The sequence below is a fragment of the Eucyclogobius newberryi genome, unplaced genomic scaffold (genome assembly GCF_026437365.1).
Source record: "Eucyclogobius newberryi isolate DKJ021-1_F unplaced genomic scaffold, fEucNew1.0.hap1 SCAF_23, whole genome shotgun sequence".
In the NCBI taxonomy this organism is placed as follows: domain Eukaryota; kingdom Metazoa; phylum Chordata; class Actinopteri; order Gobiiformes; family Gobiidae; genus Eucyclogobius; species Eucyclogobius newberryi.
Window position 1 is genome coordinate 954,885 of NW_027315868.1, and position 24,304 is coordinate 979,188.

The following is a 24,304-nucleotide window of genomic DNA, read 5'->3' on the forward strand; positions in this document are numbered from 1 at the left end:
ATTTCTCTTCTGGGTCCTTAATCTCGCTCCCTCTCGCGATACTTCACCGCGTGACGTCAGCTGATCACGGGGAAATCTGCGAAACCAAAACATGAAAACAACATTGAGGCTTTTCCTGCTGCGAAGCGTTTAATCTTTGTCTAAACGAGCCGTAAAATATCTAAATTAAAGTCTTTTAAACCCGTCTCCTCCGAACAGGTAAAATCTGACCTTTATTCACCGTTTCGTCCTTTATTTCGCGTCATTCTGCTCGTTATCTCGTGTTGCGCTAACGCGAACGCGCCGTTGTTACTCCTCTTTCTCTTTCCCGTCCGTCATTTCATCATAAATATATTATAAATATGTTATATATTCATTAAACGTGGCGTGTTTCTTATGATTTGATGCTGTAGGAATAAACACAACCTGATAATCTGAGGCTCGAGTGGAAAGTGTTAGCATTCCTCGGCTAACGCTGCATTTCTTTCACGATTGAATTAAAATACTTTATCTTTTATGGCCGCGTTTTGCTTTTTGATGTTTTATCTACAAATGTTTTATCTACGATAGTCACGAGAAAACCTTTTAGATTATTAAAGACGCCAACGATCTTCTACATCGTTCTGCAGATGAATAAAAACAACAATCTCTGTGGGAAAAACGTAGATTAATTATCACTTTTATCTAATGAATGTAAAGTTGACAGAGTAAAAACATGTAGAAACTGTTTGTACTTTATCATATAATATTAATCATACATTTTTATTACAGCTTTAATTACTGACAAAAAATATATATGTTTATGTAAAGACACTGAGAAACTGGATTAAAGCTGCACGTTTCTGTGAATGTAACTTACCTGCTTGTTGCCATGGTGATGTTGTTGTTGCCCATGGTGATATTGTTGTTGCCATATAGTGATATTGTTGTTGCCCATAGTGATATTGTTGTTGCCATATTGCTGTTGCCATATTGTTGTTGCCATGGTGATATTGTTGTTGCCATATAGTGATATTGTTGTTGCCCATAGTGATATTGTTGTTGCCATATTGCTGTTGCCATATTGTTGTTGCCATGGTGATATTGTTGTTGCCATATAGTGATATTGTTGTTGCCATAGTGATATTGTTGTTGCCATATTGTTGTTGCCATATAGTGATATTGCTGTTGCCATATTGTTGTTGCCATGGTGATATTGTTGTTGCCATATAGTGATATTGTTGTTGCCATAGTGATATTGTTGTTGCCATATTGTTGTTGCCATATAGTGATATTGTTGTTGCCATAGTGATATTGTTGTTGCCATAGTGATATTGTTGTTGCCATATTGTTGTTGCCATATAGTGATATTGTTGTTGCCATATAGTGATATTGTTGTTGCCATAGTGATATTGTTGTTGCCATAGTGATATTGTTGTTGCCATAGTGATATTGCTGTTGCCAGATAGTGATATTGTTGTTGCCAAAGTGATATTGTTGTTGCCAGATAGTGATATTGTTGTTGCCATATAGTGATATTGTTGTTGCCATAGTGATATTGTTGTTGCCATAGTGATATTGCTGTTGCCAGATAGTGATATTGTTGTTGCCAAAGTGATATTGTTGTTACCAGATAGTGATATTGTTGTTGCCATATAGTGATATTGTTGTTGCCGTAGTGATATTGTTGTTGCCATATAGTGATATTGTTGTTGCCATATTGTTGTTGCCATATAGTGATATTGTTGTTGCCATATAGTGATATTGTTGTTGCCATAGTGATATTGTTGTTGCCATAGTGATATTGCTGTTGCCAGATAGTGATATTGTTGTTGCCAAAGTGATATTGTTGTTGCCAGATAGTGATATTGTTGTTGCCATATAGTGATATTGTTGTTGCCGTAGTGATATTGTTGTTGCCATATAGTGATATTGTTGTTGCCATATTGTTGTTGCCATATAGTGATATTGTTGTTGCCATATAGTGATATTGTTGTTGCCATAGTGATATTGTTGTTGCCATAGTGATATTGTTGTTGCCATATAGTGATATTGTTGTTGCCATAGTGATATTGTAGTTGCCATAGTGATATTGTTGTTGCCATAGTGATATTGTTGTTGCCATAGTATTGTTGTTGCTGCCATAGTGATATTGTTGTTGCCTGAATGTTCCGCAGTAAAAGCACATACTTGCGTTGTTTGTCTGTGTGCAGAGTTAATGCCAGGCTGTGGAACCCGGAGCAGCTGAACGTTTGTCGCTCAGGCGGTGGCGTCATGTTGCCCACGGTGACGGCGGCGGTCCGATTCGCCCGGTACAACAGCAGCGTGTCGCCATGGTCCGAAAACTCCTCGTCCGCCTTCTCCACGCTGCAGCCGGACACTCAGAGCAACATCTCCAGACCTCACCGCTGCCTCCAGGTGCTGTACGAGGACATCGGAACCTCCAGGTAAACGACAACAAGACACACACACCGGGTAAACAACAACAAGACACACACTGGGTAAACGACAACAAGACACACCGGGTAAACAAGACACACACCGGGTAAACAAAAACAAGACACACACCGGGTAAACAAGACACACACGGGGTAAACGACAACAAGAGACACACACCGGGTAAACGACAACAAGACACACCGGGTAAACAACAACAAGACACACACTGGGTAAACGACAACAAGACACACCGGGTAAACAAGACACACACCGGGTAAACAAGACACACACCGGGTAAACAAGACACACACGGGGTAAACGACAACAAGAGACACACACCGGGTAAACGACAACAAGACACACACTCCTGGTACACAGCACACACACACCAGGTACACACACACCAGGTACACACACACACCAGGTACACACACACCAGGTACACACACACACACACACCAGGTACACACACACACCAGGTACACACACACCAGGTACACACACACACCAGGTACACACACACACACACCAGGTACACACACACCAGGTACACACACACACCAGGTACACACACACCAGGTACACACACACCAGGTACACACACACACACCAGGTACACACACACACACCAGGTACACACACACACACCAGGTACACACACACCAGGTACACACACACACACCAGGTACACACACACACACCAGGTACACACACACCAGGTACACACACACACCAGGTACACACACACACCAGGTACACACACACACCAGGTACACACACACCAGGTACACACACACACACACACCAGGTACACACACACACCAGGTACACACACACCAGGTACACACACACACCAGGTACACACACACACACACCAGGTGTACACACACACACACACCAGGTACACACACACACCAGGTACACACACACCAGGTACACACACACACACCAGGTACACACACACACACCAGGTACACACACACACACCAGGTACACACACACACCAGGTACACACACACACCAGGTACACACACACACACCAGGTACACACACACACCAGGTACACACACACACACCAGGTACACACACACACACCAGGTACACACACACACCAGGTACACACACACCAGGTACACACACACACACCAGGTACACACACACACACACCAGGTACACACACACACACCAGGTACACACACTTCTTGGTTGACTGTGAATGCTGTGTTCAGGGTTCGTTACTGGGACCTGCTGCTGTTGGTCCCAAACGTGGCGTTCTTCGTGTTCCTGATGTGGAAACTGCCCTCGGCCAGAGCCAAGATCCGAGTGACGTCCAGCCCCATCTTCATCACCTTCTACCTGCTGGTGAACACACACACACACACACACACACATGTAAAAACAGATATGATTAAATCAATATCCATAAACGCCTTCAGTCACTTATTTTTACCTTTATTTGGTTAAAGATGTGTATAGAAATAATAGTTTGACTGTCGGCTTCTAAACTAATCGTTACAGCTCTAATATGCTCTAAATAAGTGTATGTTTTTCACAGGTTTTCGTTGTTGCCGCGGTGGGAATTGCCAGAGCCATCGTTTCCATGACGGTCAGTGCGTCGAGTGCAGCCACCATCATTGACAAGGTACAGGCACTAGCGCACACACGCGCACACACGCGCACACTCTCACACACGCGCACACACACACGCACATACGCACACACTCTCACACACGCGCACACTCTCACACACGCGCACACTCTCACACACGCGCACACACACACGCACATACGCACACACTCTCACACACGCGCACACTCTCACACACGCGCACACACGCACACACACACGCACACTCTCACACACGCACACCTACACACTCTCTCACACACTCACACGCACACACGCACACACTCTCACTTTGACACACGCACACTCACACACCTACACACTCACACAAACTGTTTATCATACGCGTGTTTATATGTTCATCATACACGTTTTCATCGTACACGTGTTCATCGTACAGGTGTTCATCGTACACGTGTTCATCGTACACGTTTTCATCGTACACGTGTTCATCGTACAGGTGTTCATCGTACACGTGTTCATCGTACACGTTTTCATCGTACACGTGTTCATCGTACACGTGTTCATCGTACACGTTTTCATCGTACACGTGTTCATCGTACAGGTGTTCATCGTACACGTGTTCATCGTACACGTTTTCATCGTACACGTGTTCATCGTACAGGTGTTCATCGTACACGTGTTCATCGTACACGTGTTCATCGTACAGGTGTTCATCGTACAGGTGTTCATCGTACACGTGTTCATCGTACACGTGTTCATCGTACAGGTGTTCATCGTACAGGTGTTCATCGTACACGTGTTCATCGTACAGGTGTTCATCGTACAGGTGTTCATCGTACACGTGTTCATCGTACAGGTGTTCATCGTACAGGTGTTCATCGTACAGGTGTTCATCGTACAGGTGTTCATCGTACACGTGTTCATCGTACACGTGTTCATCGTACACGTGTTCATCGTATACGTGTTCATCGTACAGGTGTTCATCGTACAGGTGTTCATCGTACAGGTGTTCATCGTACACGTGTTCATCGTACAGGTGTTCATCGTACAGGTGTTCATCGTACAGGTGTTCATCGTACAGGTGTTCATCGTACACGTGTTCATCGTACAGGTGTTCATCGTACAGGTGTTCATCGTACAGGTGTTCATCGTACACGTGTTCATCGTACAGGTGTTCATCGTACACGTGTTCATCGTACAGGTGTTCATCGTACAGGTGTTCATCGTACACGTGTTCATCGTACACGTGTTCATCGTACAGGTGTTCATCGTACAGGTGTTCATCGTACAGGTGTTCATCGTACACGTGTTCATCGTACAGGTGTTCATCGTACAGGTGTTCATCGTACAGGTGTTCATCGTACAGGTGTTCATCGTACAGGTGTTCTTCGTACAGGTGTTCTTCGTACCCGTGCTCTTCGTACCCGTGTTCACCGTACACGTGTTCACCGTACAGGTGCTCATCGTACAGGTGTTCATCGTACAGGTGCTCATCGTACAGGTGTTCATCGTACAGGTGTTCACCGTACAGGTGTTCATCGTACAGGTGTTCATCGTACAGGTGTTCATCGTACAGGTGTTCACCGTACAGGTGTTCATCGTACAGGTGTTCATCGTACAGGTGTTCATCGTACAGGTGTTCATCGTACAGGTGTTCATCGTACAGGTGTTCATCGTACAGGTGTTCACCGTACACGTGTTCACCGTACACATGTTCATCATTTAACACTAAAAACATTCACATTTCTCAAAAGGCTCATCTTTGTTTTTTCGTCAGGTTTTGTGGGAAATCACACGATTCTTCCTCTTGGCCATTGAGCTCAGCGTCGTCATCCTGGGACTGGCATTTGGTAAAGAAGAAGATTTATTCTTCTGAGCTGAACTCTTCTTCTGAGCTGAACTCTTCTTCTTCTTCTGAGCTGAACTCTTCTTCTTCTTCTTCTGAGCTGAACGCTTCTTCTTCTGAGCTGAACTCTTCTTCTTCTGAGCTGAACTCTTCTTCTGAGCTGAACTCTTCTTCTTCTTCTGAGCTGAACTCTTCTTCTTCTTCTGAGCTGAACGCTTCTTCTTCTGAGCTGAACTCTTCTTCTTCTTCTGAGCTGAACGCTTCTTCTTCTGAGCTGAACTCTTCTTCTTCTGAGCTGAACTCTTCTTCTGAGCTGAACTCTTCTTCTTCTTCTGAGCTGAACTCTTCTTCTTCTTCTTCTGAGCTGAACGCTTCTTCTTCTGAGCTGAACGCTTCTTCTTCTGATCTGAACTCTTCTTCTTCTTCTGAGCTGAACGCTTCTTCTTCTGAGCTGAACGCTTCTTCTTCTGAGCTGAACTCTTCTTCTTCTGAGCTGAACTCTTCTTCTGAGCTGAACTCTTCTTCTTCTTCTGAGCTGAACTCTTCTTCTTCTGATCTGAACTCTTCCTCTGAGCTGAACTCTTCTTCTTCTTCTGAGCTGAACTCTTCTTCTTCTTCTTCTGAGCTGAACGCTTCTTCTTCTGAGCTGAACTCTTCTTCTGAGCTGAACTCTTCTTCTGAGCTGAACTCTTCTTCTTCTTCTGAGCTGAACTCTTCTTCTTCTTCTTCTGAGCTGAACTCTTCTTCTGAGCTGAACTCTTCTTCTTCTTCTGAGCTGAACTCTTCTTCTTCTTCTTCTGAGCTGAACTCTTCTTCTTCTTCTTCTGAGCTGAACTCTTCTTCTGAGCTGAACTCTTCTTCTGAGCTGAACTCTTCTTCTGAGCTGAACTCTTCTTCTTCTTCTGAGCTGAACTCTTCTTCTTCTTCTTCTGAGCTGAACGCTTCTTCTTCTGAGCTGAACTCTTCCTCTGAGCTGAACTCTTCTTCTTCTGAGCTGAACTCTTCTTCTTCTGAGCTGAACTCTTCTTCTGAGCTGAACTCTTCTTCTTCTTCTGAGCTGAACGCTTCTTCTTCTGAGCTGAACGCTTCTTCTTCTGAGCTGAACTCTTCCTCTGAGCTGAACTCTTCTTCTTCTTCTGAGCTGAACTCTTCTTCCTCTTCTTCTGAGCTGAACTCTTCTTCTGAGCTGAACGCTTCTTCTTCTGAGCTGAACTCTTCTTCTTCTTCTGAGCTGAACTCTTCTTCTGAGCTGAACTCTTCTTCTGAGCTGAACTCTTCTTCTGAGCTGAACTCTTCTTCTTCTTCTTCTTCTGAGCTGAACTCTTCTTCTGAGCTGAACTCTTCTTCTTCTTCTGAGCTGAACTCTTCTTCTTCTTCTTCTGAGCTGAACTCTTCTTCTGAGCTGAACGCTTCTTCTTCTGAGCTGAACTCTTCTTCTTCTTCTTCTGAGCTGAACTCTTCTTCTGAGCTGAACTCTTCTTCTGAGCTGAACTCTTCTTCTGAGCTGAACTCTTCTTCTTCTTCTTCTTCTGAGCTGAACTCTTCTTCTGAGCTGAACTCTTCTTCTTCTTCTGAGCTGAACTCTTCTTCTTCTTCTTCTGAGCTGAACTCTTCTTCTGAGCTGAACTCTTCTTCTTCTGAGCTGAACTCTTCTTCTGAGCTGAACTCTTCTTCTTCTTCTGAGCTGAACTCTTCTTCTCCTGAGCTGAACTCTTCTTCTGAGCTGAACTCTTCTTCTTCTTCATCTGAGCTGAACTCTTCTTCTTCTTCATCTGAGCTGAACTCTTCTTCTGAGCTGAACTCTTCTTCTTCTTCTTCTGAGCTGAACTCTTCTTCTGAGCTGAACTCTTCTTCTTCTTCTGAGCTGAACTCTTCTTCTTCTTCTTCTGAGCTGAACTCTTCTTCTGAGCTGAACTCTTCTTCTTCTGAGCTGAACTCTTCTTCTGAGCTGAACTCTTCTTCTTCTTCTTCTGAGCTGAACGCTTCTTCTTCTGAGCTGAACTCTTCCTCTGAGCTGAACTCTTCTTCTTCTGAGCTGAACTCTTCTTCTTCTGAGCTGAACTCTTCTTCTTCTTCTTCTGAGCTGAACTCTTCTTCTTCTTCATCTGAGCTGAACTCTTCTTCTTCTTCATCTGAGCTGAACTCTTCTTCTGAGCTGAACTCTTCTTCTGAGCTGAACTCTTCTTCTTCTTCATCTGAGCTGAACTCTTCTTCTGAGCTGAACTCTTCTTCTTCTTCTTCTGAGCTGAACTCTTCTTCTGAGCTGAACTCTTCTTCTTCTTCATCTGAGCTGAACTCTTCTTCTTCTTCATCTGAGCTGAACTCTTCTTCTGAGCTGAACTCTTCTTCTTCCTCATCTTCTTTGCTCAGGTCATCTGGAGAGTAAGTCGAGTATAAAGCGTGTTCTTGGCATCACTGCAGTTCTGGCTCTGGCTTATTCCATCACTCAGGTGAGACTCACTGTTCATGATCACAATCACTTTAGAAACGTGGAGGAATTTACCTGTTCAACCAGATCACATGGTCACATGACACATGGTCACATGGTCACGTGACACATGGTCACGCGACACACGGTCACATGACACATGGTCACATGACACACGGTCACGTGGTCACATGACACAGTCTCATGAGGGAGAGGAAGAAGCTGGACAAAGCTCCGTCCTGGGCTGTCCTCTGGACAGGAGGTGGGGGACAGAAGGGTCCTGGCTAAACTCACATCTATGCTGGACCATGAGTGTCGCCCCCTGCAGGACACTCTGTCCCCTGCAGGACACTCTGTCACCTGCAGGACACTCTGTCCCCTGCAGGACACTCTGTCCACTCTGGAGACCAGCTTCAGTGACTGATCCACCCTCGCTTTGTGAATGAGACGTTTCACAGGTCTTTCCTTCTGCTGCTGTCACACTCTACAACAAACACTTTCATACCCATGTGCAATACTGTCATGTGCAATACTGTCATACCCATGTGCAATACTGTCATACCCATGTGCAATACTGTCATACCCATGTGCAATACTGTCATACCCATGTGCAATACTGTCATATTCATGTGCAATACTGTCATACCCATGTGCAATACTGTCATACCCATGTGCAATACTGTCATATTCATGTGCAATACTGTCATACCCATGTGCAATACTGTCATACCCATGTGCAATACTGTCATACCCATGTGCAATACTGTCATACCCATGTGCAATACTGTCATATTCATGTGCAATACTGTCCCCGCCCACCCGTGACGTAGTCTCAGAGCGCGTGTGTGCCCCGCCCAACCCGTGACGTAGTCTCAGAGCGCGTGTGTGCCCCGCCCAACCCGTGACGTAGTCTCAGAGCGCGTGTGTGCCCCGCCCAACCCGTGACGTAGTCTCAGAGCGCGTGTGTGCCCCGCCCAACCCGTGACGTAGTCTCAGAGCGCGTGTGTGCCCCGCCCACCCGTGACGTAGTGTGTGCCCCACAGCTGTCTGCTGTTAGCTCCGCGTTGCGCCGCGGAAGAGTCTACTTTGAGACTAAATAAATCTGGTACTAATTCTACAGCGTGCGCAGAACAGATATATCTATATATATATATCATCTATATCTATAGCGCTATATATATATATATATATATATATATATATATATATATATATATATATATATATATATATATATATATATATATATATATATATATGTCCATCGCGCTCTTATTTCCTGGTTTTTCGGTATCGGATAGAACTTCTCTCCGTTTATTTTCCCGGTTGCTGCATCAACTGCCACATAAACCTTCACCATTGTGATAATAGTAAAGAGTGCGATATCATTCATGAAGTTTTGGGCCTCTTTGAGCCGTGTTTCCTCGTAAATCGAAGCAGAATGGGCTTGTAGGGAGACACGGGAGTCTGGAGCACCGTGGAGCCGGGGGAAAGGGGGCGGGAGGGGGGGGGGGTGGAGGGTGAGGGGGGAGGGTGACGCGTGCCTGTGGTTATGACGCGGTCTTGCCCCACCGCCCGTCAGTTTGGAGATTGGAGGAAAGGAGATAGTCTGTACTAAAGCTAAACACTGTGGGAATCAATCAAAAACACTCTGGTACATATATGAAGCACAAATAGCAATGTAAGAAGGTTAAAAGCTTTGAAAAGTCGATTTTGCATGTTATGGGACCTTTAAACTTCCTATAAGTGATCTGTCCTTTTCCTCTGTATCTACTGCGTTGCAACAATGAAATTTCCCCATGTGTGGAGAATAAAGGATTATCTTATCTTATGTGAACGAGCTCAGATCTCAGATCTTAGAGCTGATGTTTAATACGAGCTGGTTAAACCTGAAAGCGACGTTGAAGGGCCTTGACCCCTCTGACCTGTGCTTTGGTCATGAACATTTATGACCACAGTTTTCTCATGAAAGACGATGTTTGGAAAAATAATGTATGACATCATTTAAAAGTGTTTGTCAATCATTGTTTGAATGGATTGGCTCGTTATATTTAGACCGTATTTTAAGTTGAAAAAGATTCAAGATTAAACCTGATCAAAGAGTCAAGGGCGCTCTGGAGATCCTGTACCCCGACAGTCATCTGTCCTGCACCTCCTCTCACCTCCTCTTGTGTTCAGGGCGCTCTGGAGATCCTGTACCCCGACAGTCATCTGTCCTGCACCTCCTCTCACCTCCTCTTGTGTTCAGGGCGCTCTGGAGATCCTGTACCCCGACAGTCATCTGTCCTGCACCTCCTCTCACCTCCTCTTGTGTTCAGGGCGCTCTGGAGATCCTGTACCCCGACAGTCATCTGTCTGCTGAGGACTTCAACATCTACGGACATGGAGGACGACACTTCTGGTTGGCCAGCTCCTGCTTCTTTTTCCTGGTCAGTGACAAACGTTTACGGCCCGGACGTTCTGGACCCGGCCCGGACGTTCTGGACCCGGCCCGGACGTTCTGGACCCGGCCCGGACGTTCTGGACCCGGCCCGGACGTTCTGGACGCGGCCCGGACGTTCTGGACCCGGCCCGGACGTTCTGGACCCGGCCCGGACGTTCTGGACCCGGCCCGGACGTTCTGGACCCGGCCCGGACGTTCTGGACCCGGCCCGGGGGCGGCCCGGATGTGGCCTGTACAAATGCATTATTGAAGTTCCCGTCTTCCCGTTGTGTTTTAGGTTTACTCTTTAATCGTGATTCTGCCCAAAACGCCGGTCAGAGAACGGATCTCGCTGCCGTGTGAGTAACACGTGATTTAAAAGGATCTCAGGTCCAGGTTTATTCCAGGCGATGGTCAATTTCCTGTAAAACATTAGAAAACATCGTAAGACTCACTTAAATGTTCCATAAATATATTTGAAGTAGAATGAGTTGAGTCTTTTAATATATTTTTAATTCAAAACATTGTACGTTGTCATGGTGATGTGTCTCTCTCTCGTGTCCAGCCAAGCGCAGCTTCTACGTCTACGCTCTGATCCTGTCTCTGCTGAACCTGGTGCAGGGAGTGGGCAGTGCTCTGCTCTGCGCCGACGTCATCCAGGGGCTGTGGTCAGGACTTTACTCTTTACCTGTCTTTACCTGTTACCTCCTCTCACCTCCTCTCCTCTGTCTCTCTGCAGCTGCGTGGACCTCACCACCTTCCTCTACTTCTCGGCGTTTGCTCCTCTCATCTACGTCACGTTCCTCAAAGGATTCTTCGGGTGAGTCTGAGCCTGAAGAACGAGCTGTCGCTTCTCCTCAAGTCAAGGGTCAATGAGCTTCAGTCTTCATTGTTTTTATTCATTTATTTCATTTAGTTTCATTGAGTGCAAGAGCTGCAGAGAAACGCTCTTTTTTTCACGGTCAGGTGCTTGTCCAGTCACATGACCATCGAGTGTCTTTTGGAGAACGACAGACGTTTAATTTCATTTAAAAAAGATCAAAATTAACAGTTTTGTTGGATGTAATACAGCAGGGGGCGCATACAGAGACACATCATCTGCACAAGTGGAGGCTACTTTTACATTATGACCAACTGAGTTTATATCGATAGTAAATAGCAGTGGTCCGAGGACAGAGCCTTGAGGAACTCCTTGTAGCAGCTGTGATAGTTCTATGCTCTGGTGACGAGGAACCGCCTTGTGCCATCAGGATTTAGCCGCTTGCCACGTTCAGCAGAAGTGTAGACGTAGGGAGAAGCTTTACGAACACTAGAAACATATTTATTCTTCTTTTTTCATGCTGCTCCCACAGCTCGGAGCCCAAGATCCTGTTCTCGTACAAGTCTCAGGTGGACGAGGCCGAGGAGAGCGACGTGCAGCTGCCACACACCGCCACCGCCGCCACCGCCAACTTCCACCGCCGCGCCGACGTCCTGGACCAGGGCCTGTACTACTCCTCCACCCAGATCGACGGCTCCTCGCTGGGCAGGGCGCAGGCGCTCGGGGCCTATCTGGACGACGTGGCCTCCGGGCCGTACGGCAGCAGCGCCGAGGACCGCTGGAGACCCATCAACGCGTGACCGCCGGTGACCCATCAACGCGTGACCGCCGGTGACCCATCAACACGTTACCGCCGGTGACCCATCAACACGTTACTGCCGGTGACCCATCAACGCGTGACCGCCGGTGACCCATTAACACGTTACCGCCGGTGACCCATCAACGCGTGACCGCCGGTGACCCATCAACGCGTGACCGCCGGTGACCCATCAACACGTGACCACCGGTGACCCATCAACACGTGACCCATCAACACGTGACCCATCAACACGTGACCACCGGAGACCCATCAACACGTGACCACCGGAGACCCATCAACACGTGACCACCGGTGACCCATCAACACGTGACCCATCAACACGTGACCCATCAACACGTGACCCATCAACACGTGACCCATCAACACGTGACCACCGGAGACCCATTAACACGTTACCGCCGGTGACCCATCAACGCGTGACCGCCGGTGACCCATCAACGCGTGACCGCCGGTGACCCATCAACACGTGACCACCGGTGACCCATCAACACGTGACCCATCAACACGTGACCCATCAACACGTGACCCATCAACACGTGACCACCGGAGACCCATCAACACGTGACCACCGGAGACCCATCAACACGTGACCACCGGTGACCCATCAACACGTGACCGCCGGTGACCCATTAACACGTTACCGCCGGTGACCCATCAACGCGTGACCGCCGGTGACCCATCAACGCGTGACCGCCGGTGACCCATCAACACGTGACCACCGGTGACCCATCAACACGTGACCCATCAACACGTGACCCATCAACACGTGACCACCGGAGACCCATCAACACGTGACCCATCAACACGTGACCCATCAACACGTGACCACCGGAGACCCATCAACACGTGACCACCGGTGACCCATCAACACGTGACCGCCGGTGACCCATTAACACGTTACCGCCGGTGACCCATCAACGCGTGACCGCCGGTGACCCATCAACGCGTGACCGCCGGTGACCCATCAACACGTGACCACCGGTGACCCATCAACACGTGACCCATCAACACGTGACCCATCAACACGTGACCACCGGAGACCCATCAACACGTGACCCATCAACACGTGACCCATCAACACGTGACCACCGGAGACCCATCAACACGTGACCACCGCTGGAGACCCATAAACACTCTAAAACAAAACTCTAAACCCGCTTTGCAAACTCTAAACACTAAAGACGACTTTTGGAGAGAGAAACTTTGAAATATTGTGAAGTATTTGTGTTTTGGACTCGAGAACTGCAGAGGTTTATCAGACGAAGCGTTCTTCAGCGGCGAACACCGTCGTTAACGACCTGACGATGCAAAAAGACGAGAGTGAAACTATTGATATTGTGAAGAATTTGTGTTTCAAGACTTTCGGAAACGCGATAATCCTTAAAAACTAGATCAGGAAAGAACGTTTTGGCGTTTCGTAAGAGCGCTAAAGACAAATGAGAGATTAACGTTTAAATATTGTGAAGAAATTGTGTTTTTCGCCTCACGTTTTTATCAAGATGAACGCCCCACGAGAACGCCCCACGAGAACGCCCCACGAGAACGGCCCATAGAAAAGCCCCATAAAACGCTCCATGAAAACGCTCCATGAAAACGCTCCATGAAAACGGCCCATGAAAACGGCCCATGAAAACGGCCCATGAAAACGGCCCATGAAAACGGCCCATGAAAACGCCCGACCGCGAGAGAGCGACAACTTTGACCCGGAAAAGGTTCTGTTCTTCCAGTCCAGAAAAGTAAAAGTAAACGTGAAGCGATGGCGTTCGGTCGAAGCGTTTTGAGGTCACGACGCAGAGTAGAAATATGAAGGTAAAATTCACTGGAAAAAATCTGTGGGAATTGCTCCCGACGACCAAAGACGTTCTTGAAATGCCAGCGCTTCAGAACGTGTATGTAGAGTATTTATGTGCCACTTTTACTCAAGTATTTATGTCACTGTGTATCTGTACTTTTACTCGAGTACTTCTGAAACTAGAAGCGCTCGGAGTGTTTGGAGCCGTGGAGACTCGTTTGTTCGGTCTTTACGATATGGCGGACGCGGTTTTTCGTTGGGCAAAGACGAGCGGCGACGGCTGCTCCCGAAACGCCGGAACATTCCAGAACAACAATGTGACCAAATGTGACCAAACATTGACCAAATGTGACCAAACATCGACCGAGACGTTTGGGTCGAGGACCAACTTCTGAAAACGTTGCTTCTGTTTGGAGGTTTTGGAGGCGGAGCATCAATCGTTTGGGTGGAGGCGGAGCATCAATCGTTTGGGTGGAGGCGGAGCATCAATCGTTTGGGTGGAGGCGGAGCATCAATCGTTTGGGTGGAGGCGGAGCATCAATCGTTTGGGTGGAGGCGGAGCATCAATCGTTTGGGTGGAGGCGGAGCATCAATCGTTTGGGTGGAGGCGGAGCATCAATCGTTTGGGTGGAGGCGGAGCATCAATCGTTTGGGTGGAGGCGGAGCATCAATCGTTTGGGTGGAGGCGGAGCATCAATCGTTGGGGCGACGAGCGATCGATCAAAGACTTTAAGACCAACATTTGTTATTTTGGGTTTCCTTTCAATGCCGGAAACTGAAACTGGACCAAAAGCACTTTTCTGAAGACGAGCGGCGAAGGGGGCGTGTCCTGCTGCCAGTGGCACCTGCTCGTCTCCATGGAGACGTCATCGCTTTAATGCAGACCGTCCTGCATTTATTGTATCATGATGTTTTTGAAAATGACGTAAAACCATGAATTCTCACTAAACGATGAAGGTTTTGAAACGTTAGAAATCAGAAACGTCTCCAAACTGCAGGCTCGCCTCTCCACAGAGCGGACCTGTAACCCCGCGGGCCCTCGCAGCTTTTCTTTCAGGGATTTTGTCTTTTTTTGCTTGTGAAACATTTGAAATCAAATATTTAAAACTTAAATTTAAACTCACAATTTAAATAAAATAAAACGTGAAATGATGAAAACACTTTTTATTTGTCGTCCTGAACTTTATTAAGAAGAGGAAACATGTACCAAGAGCAGCAGCAAATAAAACAAGATAAATAACTTAAATTATTACAAAGTGTGTTATAATGCGGTTATTACAAGTCCCTGAATCTGTTTTGAGTGAAACTCCACAAAAACCTGCTCTTGATTCATTTAAATCAGATTTAGAGTCTTATTTATTCAGAGCTTTAATGCCGAACTGCGGAACATTCTGGACCTGACCAGTTTAAATAAAGTTCATACGAACACAAAGATCTCTGAAACAAACTGACTTTATTAAACACAATAACTCTTTATTCATAATCCAATCTAAAATGTACAACTTTATTTGTTAAAAATGTGTTTTCAAAATTGAAATGATCATTTGACTTCTAAAATGGTTCGTTGCGGCTCTGGTGATCAGGTAACCATGGAGACCAGCAGCAGGTTCCATGTGCTGCCCGTAACCATGGAGACCAGCAGCAGGTTCCATGTGCTGCCCGTAACCATGGAGACCAGCAGCAGGTTCCATGTGCTGCCTGTAACCATGGAGACCAGCAGCAGGTTCCATGTGCTGCCCGTAACCATGGAGACCAGCAGCAGGTTCCATGTGCTGCCCGTAACCATGGAGACCAGCAGCAGGTTCCATGTGCTGCCCGTAACCATAGAGACCAGCAGCAGGTTCCATGTGCTGCCCGTAACCATGGAGACCAGCAGCAGGTTCCATGTGCTGCCCGTAACCATGGAGACCAGCAGCAGGTTCCATGTGCTGCCCGTAACCATGGAGACCAGCAGCAGGTTCCATGTGCTGCCTGTAACCATGGAGACCAGCAGCAGGTTCCATGTGCTGCCCGTAACCATGGAGACCAGCAGCAGGTTCCATGTGCTGCCCGTAACCATGGAGACCAGCAGCAGGTTCCATGTGCTGCCCGTAACCATAGAGACCAGCAGCAGGTTCGACCAGCAGCAGGTTCCATGTGCTGCCCGTAACCATGGAGACCAGCAGCAGGTTCCATGTGCTGCCCGTAACCATGGAGACCAGCAGCAGGTTCCATGTGCTGCCCGTAACCATGGAGACCAGCAGCAGGTTCCATGTGCTGCCCGTAACCATAGAGACCAGCAGCAGGTTCGACCAGCAGCAGGTTCCATGTGCTGCCCGTAACCATGGAGACCAGCAGCAGGTTCCATGTGCTGCCCGTAACCATGGAGACCAGCAGCAGGTTCCATGTGCTGCCCGTAACCATGGAGACCAGCAGCAGGTTCCATGTGCTGCCCGTAACCATGGAGACCAGCAGCAGGTTCCATGTGCTGCCCGTAACCATGGAGACCAGCAGCAGGTTCCATGTGCTGCCCGTAACCATAGAGACCAGCAGCAGGTTCGACCAGCAGCAGGTTCCATGTGCTGCCCGTAACCATGGAGACCAGCAGCAGGTTCCATGTGCTGCCCGTAACCATGGAGACCAGCAGCAGGTTCCATGTGCTGCCCGTAACCATAGAGACCAGCAGCAGGTTCGACCAGCAGCAGGTTCCATGTGCTGCCCGTAACCATGGAGACCAGCAGCAGGTTCCACAGTGCTGCCCGTAACCATGGAGACCAGCAGCAGGTTCCACAGTGCTGCCTGTAACCATGGAGACCAGCAGGATCTTCATATATGGGTGATCGTGTCCAGCTCTTGTTTCTTTTCTTCTGTGAATAATTATGCGCAAATAATAAATCACTTTCACAGTTCAAACACTGGACTCTGCCCTCTGCAGGACAGTGTTTGTAACTGCAGTGGCCAGACAACGAAATAAAATACAAACCTATAAAATAAATGTATTCTTGACATTTATTCATTTTTCATAAGTTTAAAACTAGTCCTGATTTAGACCGGCTTTAGTCCTGGTTTAGACCTGGTTTAGTCCTGATTTAGACCGGCTTTAGTCCTGGTTTAGACCTGGTTTAGTCCTGGTTTAGACCTGCTTTAGACCTGCTTTAGACCTGCTTTAGACCGGGTTTAGTCCTGGTTTAGTCCTGATTTAGACCGGCTTTAGTCCTGGTTTAGACCTGGTTTAGTCCTGGTTTAGACCTGCTTTAGACCTGCTTTAGACCTGCTTTAGACCGGGTTTAGTCCTGGTTTAGTCCTTGTTTAGTCCTGGTTTAACAGCTGCACTTCTCCGTGTGGCCTGTGAGTGGCGCTGTTGTCTCATGTATGGTTCTGTCACGTAGGCGTTTCATCTAAAATTGTCAATTTTTTCAGTTTTATTTTTAGCTCAAACGTCACTTTTTTAACCCAGTTTCACCTGTTTTTTTCTCATGAGAAAATAAGACTTTTAACTCTAACATGTCATGGCACTTTGCTGCATGTCCTCCCCTCTCTCATCCCATTTGTCACGGTCCTGTTCTGTCTAATAAAGGCTCAGTCTTCTCTTCATGTCACAAAGAACGACACAATAACCGTCATTACTCTGCAGGACACGGCCCGTCCTCTGCAGGACACCGTCCTCTGCAGGACACGGCCCGTCCTCTGCAGGACACCGTCCTCTGCAGGACACCGTCCTCTGCAGGACACAGCCCGTCCTCTGCAGAGAGAGAGAGAGAGAGGACATGGAGCTTGTTAGTGTTGATGTGAGACTGACAGAAGGAGAAAAGCTAAAAATAAACACATTTTTATTCAAGGAACTTTATGCACAAGAACTAAACTAGAACTAACTCGTGGGTTCGATTCCCGGACCAGACCAACATCACTTGATCTCTCTGGGTGGAGTCTGCATGTTCTCCCCGTGTTATCGTGGGTTCTCTCCGGGTTCTCCGGCTCCTCCCACCGTCCAAAGACATGCAGGTGTTAGGCAAAATTGGTGACTCTAAATTGGCCCTAGTGAATGAATGTGAGAGTGAACTGTCTGTAATGTCTATGTCTCTGTGTGTCCAAGTTGGCCACTGTCCAGGATGTACCCCGCCTAAGGCCCGAAGTCACTGGGATAGGCTCCAGTCACCCGCGACCCCGAAAGGGAACAAGCGGTAGAAAATGGATGGATCTATGCGCTTGAGGGTTCTTCAGTATCTTTGCTGTTCCTGCACTTTTCTGGACCGAGATGTCTGATGTTTTTCTTGGATCTGTTCAAGTCCCTCCTCCAGTGCTCCGGTCACTACACCTCCACCTTCAGCTCCACCTCCACCTTCAGCTTCAGCTCCACCTTCAGCTCCACCTTCAGCTTCAGCTCCACCTCCACCTTCAGCTCCACCTCCACCTTCAGCTTCAGCTCCACCTTCAGCTCCACCTCCACCTTCAGCTTCAGCTCCACCTTCAGCTCCACCTTCAGCTTCAGCTTCAGCTCCACCTTCAGCTTCAGCTCCACCTTCAGCTCCACCTCCACCTTCAGCTTCAGCTCCACCTTCAGCTCCACCTTCAGCTCCACCTTCAGCTTCAGCTTCAGCTCCACCTCCACCTTCAGCTCCACCTCCACCTTCAGCTTCAGCTCCACCTTCAGCTCCACCTTCAGCTTCTCCAGTTCTTCTCTGAAGCCTTTGAATTCTTCTAGTTTCTCATGTTCCAGCTTCTCCTCTGACACATGAGACCAGCACTGTGTCCGGCTGGTTCCATCACCATTCAGACCAACCTGAGCTCAACGCCCAGAAGACACCTCCTCCTTCACCTCCTCCATCACCTCCTCCTTCACCTCCTCCTTCACCTCCTCCATCACCTCCTCCTTCACCTCCTCCTCCTTCACCTCCTCCTTCACATCCTCCATTACCTCCTCCTTCACATCCTCCATCACCTCCTCCTTCACCTCCTCCATCACATCCTTATCACATCCTCCTTCACCTCCTCCTTCACCTCCTCCATCACCTCCTTATCACATCCTCCATCACATCCTCCTTCACCTCCTCCATCACCTCCTCCTTCACCTCCTCCATCACCTCCTCCTCACATCCTTATCACATCCTCCTTCACCTCCTCATCACCTCCTCCTTCACCTCCTCCATTACCTCCTCCTTCACCTCCTCCATTACCTCCTCCTTCACCTCCTCCATCACCTCCTCCTTCACCTCCTCCATCACATCCTTATCACATCCTCCTTCACCTCCTCCATCACCTCCATCACCTACTTATCACATCCTCCATCACATCCTCCTTCACCTCCTCCTTCACCTCCTCCTTCACCTCCTCCATCACCTCCTCCATCACCTCCTCCATCACCTCCTCCATCACCTACTTATCACATCCTCCATCACCTCCTCCATCACCTCCTCCATCACCTCCTTATCACATCCTCCATCACCTCCTCCATCACCTCCTTCACCTCCTCCATCACCTCCTCCATCACCTCCTCCACCTCCTCCATCACCTCCTCCTTCACCTCCTCCATCACCTCCTCCTTCACCTCCTCCTTCACCTCCTCCATCACCTCCTCCTTCACCTCCTCCTTCACATCCTCCATTACCTCCTCCTTCACATCCTCCATCACCTCCTCCTTCACCTCCTCCATCACATCCTTATAACATCCTCCTTCACCTCCTCCTTCACCTCCTCCATCACCTCCTTATCACATCCTCCATCACATCCTCCTTCACCTCCTCCATCACCTCCTCCTTCACCTCCTCCATCACCTCCTCCTCACATCCTTATCACATCCTCCTTCACCTCCTCATCACCTCCTCCTTCACCTCCTCCATTACCTCCTCCTTCACCTCCTCCATTACCTCCTCCTTCACCTCCTCCATCACCTCCTCCTTCACCTCCTCCATCACATCCTTATCACATCCTCCTTCACCTCCTCCATCACCTCCATCACCTACTTATCACATCCTCCATCACATCCTCCTTCACCTCCTCCATCACCTCCTCCTTCACCTCCTCCATCACCTCCTCCATCACCTCCTCCATCACCTACTTATCACATCCTCCATCACCTCCTCCATCACCTCCTTATCACATCCTCCATCACCTCCTCCATCACCTCCTTCACCTCCTCCATCACCTCCTCCATCACCTCCTTCACCTCCTCCATCACCTCCTCCTTCACCTCCTCCATCACCTCCTCCTTCACCTCCTCCTTCACCTCCTCCATCACATCCTCCATTACCTCCTCCTTCACATCCTCCATCACCTCCTCCTTCACCTCCTCCATCACATCCTTATAACATCCTCCTTCACCTCCTCCTTCACCTCCTCCATCACCTCCTTATCACATCCTCCATCACATCCTCCTTCACCTCCTCCATCACCTCCTCCTTCACCTCCTCCATCACCTCCTCCTCACATCCTTATCACATCCTCCTTCACCTCCTCATCACCTCCTCCTTCACCTCCTCCATTACCTCCTCCTTCACCTCCTCCATTACCTCCTCCTTCACCTCCTCCATCACCTCCTCCTTCACCTCCTCCATCACATCCTTATCACATCCTCCTTCACCTCCTCCATCACCTCCATCACCTACTTATCACATCCTCCATCACATCCTCCTTCACCTCCTCCATCACCTCCTCCTTCACCTCCTCCATCACCTCCTCCATCACCTCCTCCATCACCTACTTATCACATCCTCCATCACCTCCTCCATCACCTCCTCCATCACCTCCTTATCACATCCTCCATCACCTCCTCCATCACCTCCTTCACCTCCTCCATCACCTCCTCCATCACCTCCTTCACCTCCTCCATCACCTCCTCCTTCACCTCCTCCATCACCTCCTCCTTCACCTCCTCCTTCACCTCCTCCATCACCTCCTCCTTCACCTCCTCCATCACCTCCTCCATCACCTCCTCCTTCACCTCCTCCATCACCTACTTATCACATCCTCCATCACCTCCATCACCTCCTCCATCACCTCCTTCACCTCCTCCATCACCTCCTCCATCGCCTCCTCCTTCACCTCCTCCATCACCTCCTCCATCACATCCTCCATCACATCCTCCATCACTTCCTCCATCACTTCCTCCATCACTTCCTCCTTCACCTCCTCCATCACTTCCTCCATGACTTCCTCCATCACCTCCTCCATCACCTCCTCCATCACCTCCTCATCACATCCTCCATCACTTCCTCCATCACCTCCTCCATCACATCCTTCATCACTTCCTCCATCACCTCCTCATCACATCCTCCATCACTTCCTCCATCACTTCCTCCATCACTTCCTCCATCACATCCTCCATCACTTCCTCCATCACATCCTCCATCACCTCCTCCATCACTTCCTCCATCACCTCCTCCATCACATCCTCCATCACATCCTCCATCTCATCCTCCATCACTTCCTCCATCACATCCTCCATCACTTCCTCCATCACTTCCTCCATCACTTACTCCATCACCTCCTCCATCACATCCTCCATCACCTCCTCCATCACCTCCTCCATCACATCCTCCATCACTTCCTCCATCACTTCCTCCATCACCTCCTCCATCACCTCCTCCATCACCTCCTCCATCACCTCCTTATCACATCCTCCATCACCTCCTCCATCACCTCCTCCATCACCTCCTTATCACCTCCTCCATCACCTCCTCCATCACCTCCTCCATCACATCCTCCATCACATCCTCCATCACTTCCTCCATCACCTCCTCCATCACCTCCTCATCACCTCATCACATCCTCCATCACTTCCTCCATCACCTCCTCCATCACCTCCTCCATCACCTCCTCCATCACCTCCTCATCACATCCTCCATCACTTCCTCCATCACCTCCTCCATCACCTCCTCATCACTTCCTCCATCACCTCCTCCATCACTTCCTCCATCACCTCCTCCATCACTTCCTCCATCACCTCCTCCATCACCTCCTTATCACCTCCTCCATCACCTCCTTATCACCTCCTCCATAACCTCCTCCATCACCTCCTCCATCACTTCCTCCATCACATCCTCCATCACATCCTCCATCACTTCCTCCATCACCTCCTCCACCACCTCCTCCACCACCTCCTCCATCACCTCCTCCATCACCGTATGGTACACTGGAGCCACAGACAGGGACAAACAGAGACTACAGCGCCCTCTGCTGAGAAGGTGATCGGCTGCAGACTTTCATCTCTGCAGGAGGCCACTCCCCTCAGGCAGGAGGCCACTCCCCTCAGGCAGGAGGCCACTCCCCAAAGGCAGGAGGCCACTCCCCTCAGGCAGGAGGCCACTCCCCTCAGGCAGGAGGCCACTCCCCTCAGGCAGGAGGCCACTCCCCAAAGGCAGGAGGCCACTCCCCTCAGGCAGGAGGCCACTCCCCAAAGGCAGGAGACCACTCCCCTCAGGCAGGAGGCCACTCCCCTCAGGCAGGAGGCCACTCCCCTAAGGCAGGAGGCCACTCCCCTCAGGCAGGAGGCCACTCCCCTAAGGCAGGAGGCCACTCCCCTAAGGCAGGAGGCCACTCCCCTAAGGCAGGAGGCCACTCCCCTAAGGCAGGAGGCCACTGCCCTCAGGCAGGAGGCCACTCCCCAAAGGCAGGAGGCCACTCCCCAAAGGCAGGAGGCCACTCCCCAAAGGCAGGAGGCCACTCCCCAAAGGCAGGAGGCCACTCCCCTCAGGCAGGAGGCCACTCCCCTCAGGCAGGAGGCCACTCCCCTCAGGCAGGAGGCCACTCCCCTCAGACAAGAGGCCACTCCCCTCAGACAAGAGGCCACTCCCCTAAGGCAGGAGGCCACTCCCCTCAGGCAGGAGGCTACTCCCCTATGTCCTCCCCATGTGACCCACATGGGGAGGACATCAACACCATCAGAGAGAGCATCACGGACTACATCAACTTCTGTTTTGAGAACATTGTTCCATCCCGGACGGTGCGGTGTTTTCCAAACAACAAGCCATGGATTAACCGTGAACTGAAGGCTCTGCTGAAGGAGAATCAAATCAAATCAAATCAATTTATTTTTGTAAGGCCCAAAATCACAACAACAGTTGCCTCTGAGGGCCACAGGGAGAAATGAATCAACAATGTCTGTGGTGGCGATGAAGTCAGACAATGTCTGTGGTGGCGATGAAGTCAGACAATGTCTGTGGTGGCGAGGGACGATGTCCCAGGGTCCTCTGTCCTTAGACTCTCCTTCTCGGCCAGGAAAAACTACAAAAAAAACCTCTTTGGGAAAAAAGCGTAGAAACCTGGAGGAGTTCCAGTGAAGGAGAGATCCGACTCTCACAGACGGACAGACGGACACGAGGAGACTGGAGCTGGACCCACTCTTCAGGCAGAAGAGGGACCGTCGGAGGCGAGCTGGACCCACTCTTCAGGCAGATGAGGGACCGTCGGGGGCGAGCTGGACCCACTCTTCAGGCAGATGAGGGACCGTCCACACAGGGCAGGGACCACTTCACCAGGGGAGGGGCATCTGGGTCCACAGGTCCTCAGGAGTGAGAGAAAGAAAAAGAAGGCGGTGAACAATTTGCAAGTGGAATCAAAAAATAAATATTGTTTGATAGCATAAGTAGTCAGAAGAAGAGGATAGTGCTCAAGCTGCCATACTTCCCCCAGCATAATTACTCCTAGGGCAGCGTAGCTAAAGCTGTGGGTTTATGTTTCTGTTCCTAACTACTCTGACCATAAGCGATTTCGAAGAGGAACGTTTTAAGCCTGGACTTAAATGAAGAGACTGTGTCAGCATATTTAACATGGGTCGGGAGCTGATTCCATAACACAGGAGCTTGGTAGCTAAACGCTCTACCTCCTACAGTACTTTTAGAGACTCTTGGCACCACCAGAAGGCCAGCATTCTGAGAGCGAAGAGCTCTGTTTGGATGATATGGTTCTATAGCATCTTTGAGGTAGGATGGGGCCATGTCATTTATGGCTTTGTAGGTCAAGAGTAGAATTTTGAATTTGATTCTAGACTCGACGGGGAGCCAGTGAAGAGACTTCAGCACTGGCGTAATGTGCTCTCTTCTTTTTGTTCCTGTTAGTAATCTTGCTGCTGCATTTTGAACCAGTTGAAAGCTTTTTATGGAGCTTTTAGGACACGCTGCAAGCAGGGAGTTACAGTAGTCTAATCTAGTCGTTACAAATGCATGGATAAGTTTTTCAGCATCACTTTTAGGCAGGATTCTTCTGATTTTGGCT

At 49.0% G+C, this 24,304-nt stretch overlaps 2 protein-coding genes across 2 annotated transcripts; both read left to right on the forward strand.

The window, feature by feature from the left end:
- The first annotated feature begins 54 nt into the window (after window positions 1-54).
- Window positions 55-12,892, forward strand: tpra1 (transmembrane protein, adipocyte asscociated 1). The gene is made up of 11 exons (XM_072459534.1): window positions 55-198; window positions 2,222-2,405; window positions 3,627-3,759; window positions 3,953-4,039; window positions 5,766-5,838; window positions 8,205-8,284; window positions 10,581-10,691; window positions 10,983-11,043; window positions 11,250-11,352; window positions 11,424-11,504; window positions 12,037-12,892. Exons 2-11 carry the CDS (start codon window positions 2,233-2,235, stop codon window positions 12,302-12,304), a joined length of 1,170 nt encoding a protein of 389 aa, XP_072315635.1. The 5' UTR covers window positions 55-198; window positions 2,222-2,232; the 3' UTR covers window positions 12,305-12,892.
- LOC140372454 (uncharacterized) lies at window positions 5,929-8,196 on the forward strand (the record flags this gene model as incomplete). The annotated part of the gene is made up of 1 exon (XM_072459551.1): window positions 5,929-8,196. A coding segment is annotated over one exon (2,268 nt), but the record flags the coding sequence as incomplete, so codon positions are not given.
- Window positions 12,893-24,304: the final 11,412 nt, after the last annotated feature.

Excerpts from the sequence above, each read along its gene's own strand:
- tpra1 (XM_072459534.1), top strand. The coding sequence starts at position 2,233 with ATGTTGCCCACGGTGACGGCGGCGGTCCGATTCGCCCGGTACAACAGC. Across the intron at positions 2,406-3,626 it reads GAGGACATCGGAACCTCCAG|GGTTCGTTACTGGGACCTGC; the intron begins GTAAACGACAAC and ends TGCTGTGTTCAG. Across the intron at positions 11,505-12,036 it reads TTCCTCAAAGGATTCTTCGG|CTCGGAGCCCAAGATCCTGT; the intron begins GTGAGTCTGAGC and ends CTGCTCCCACAG.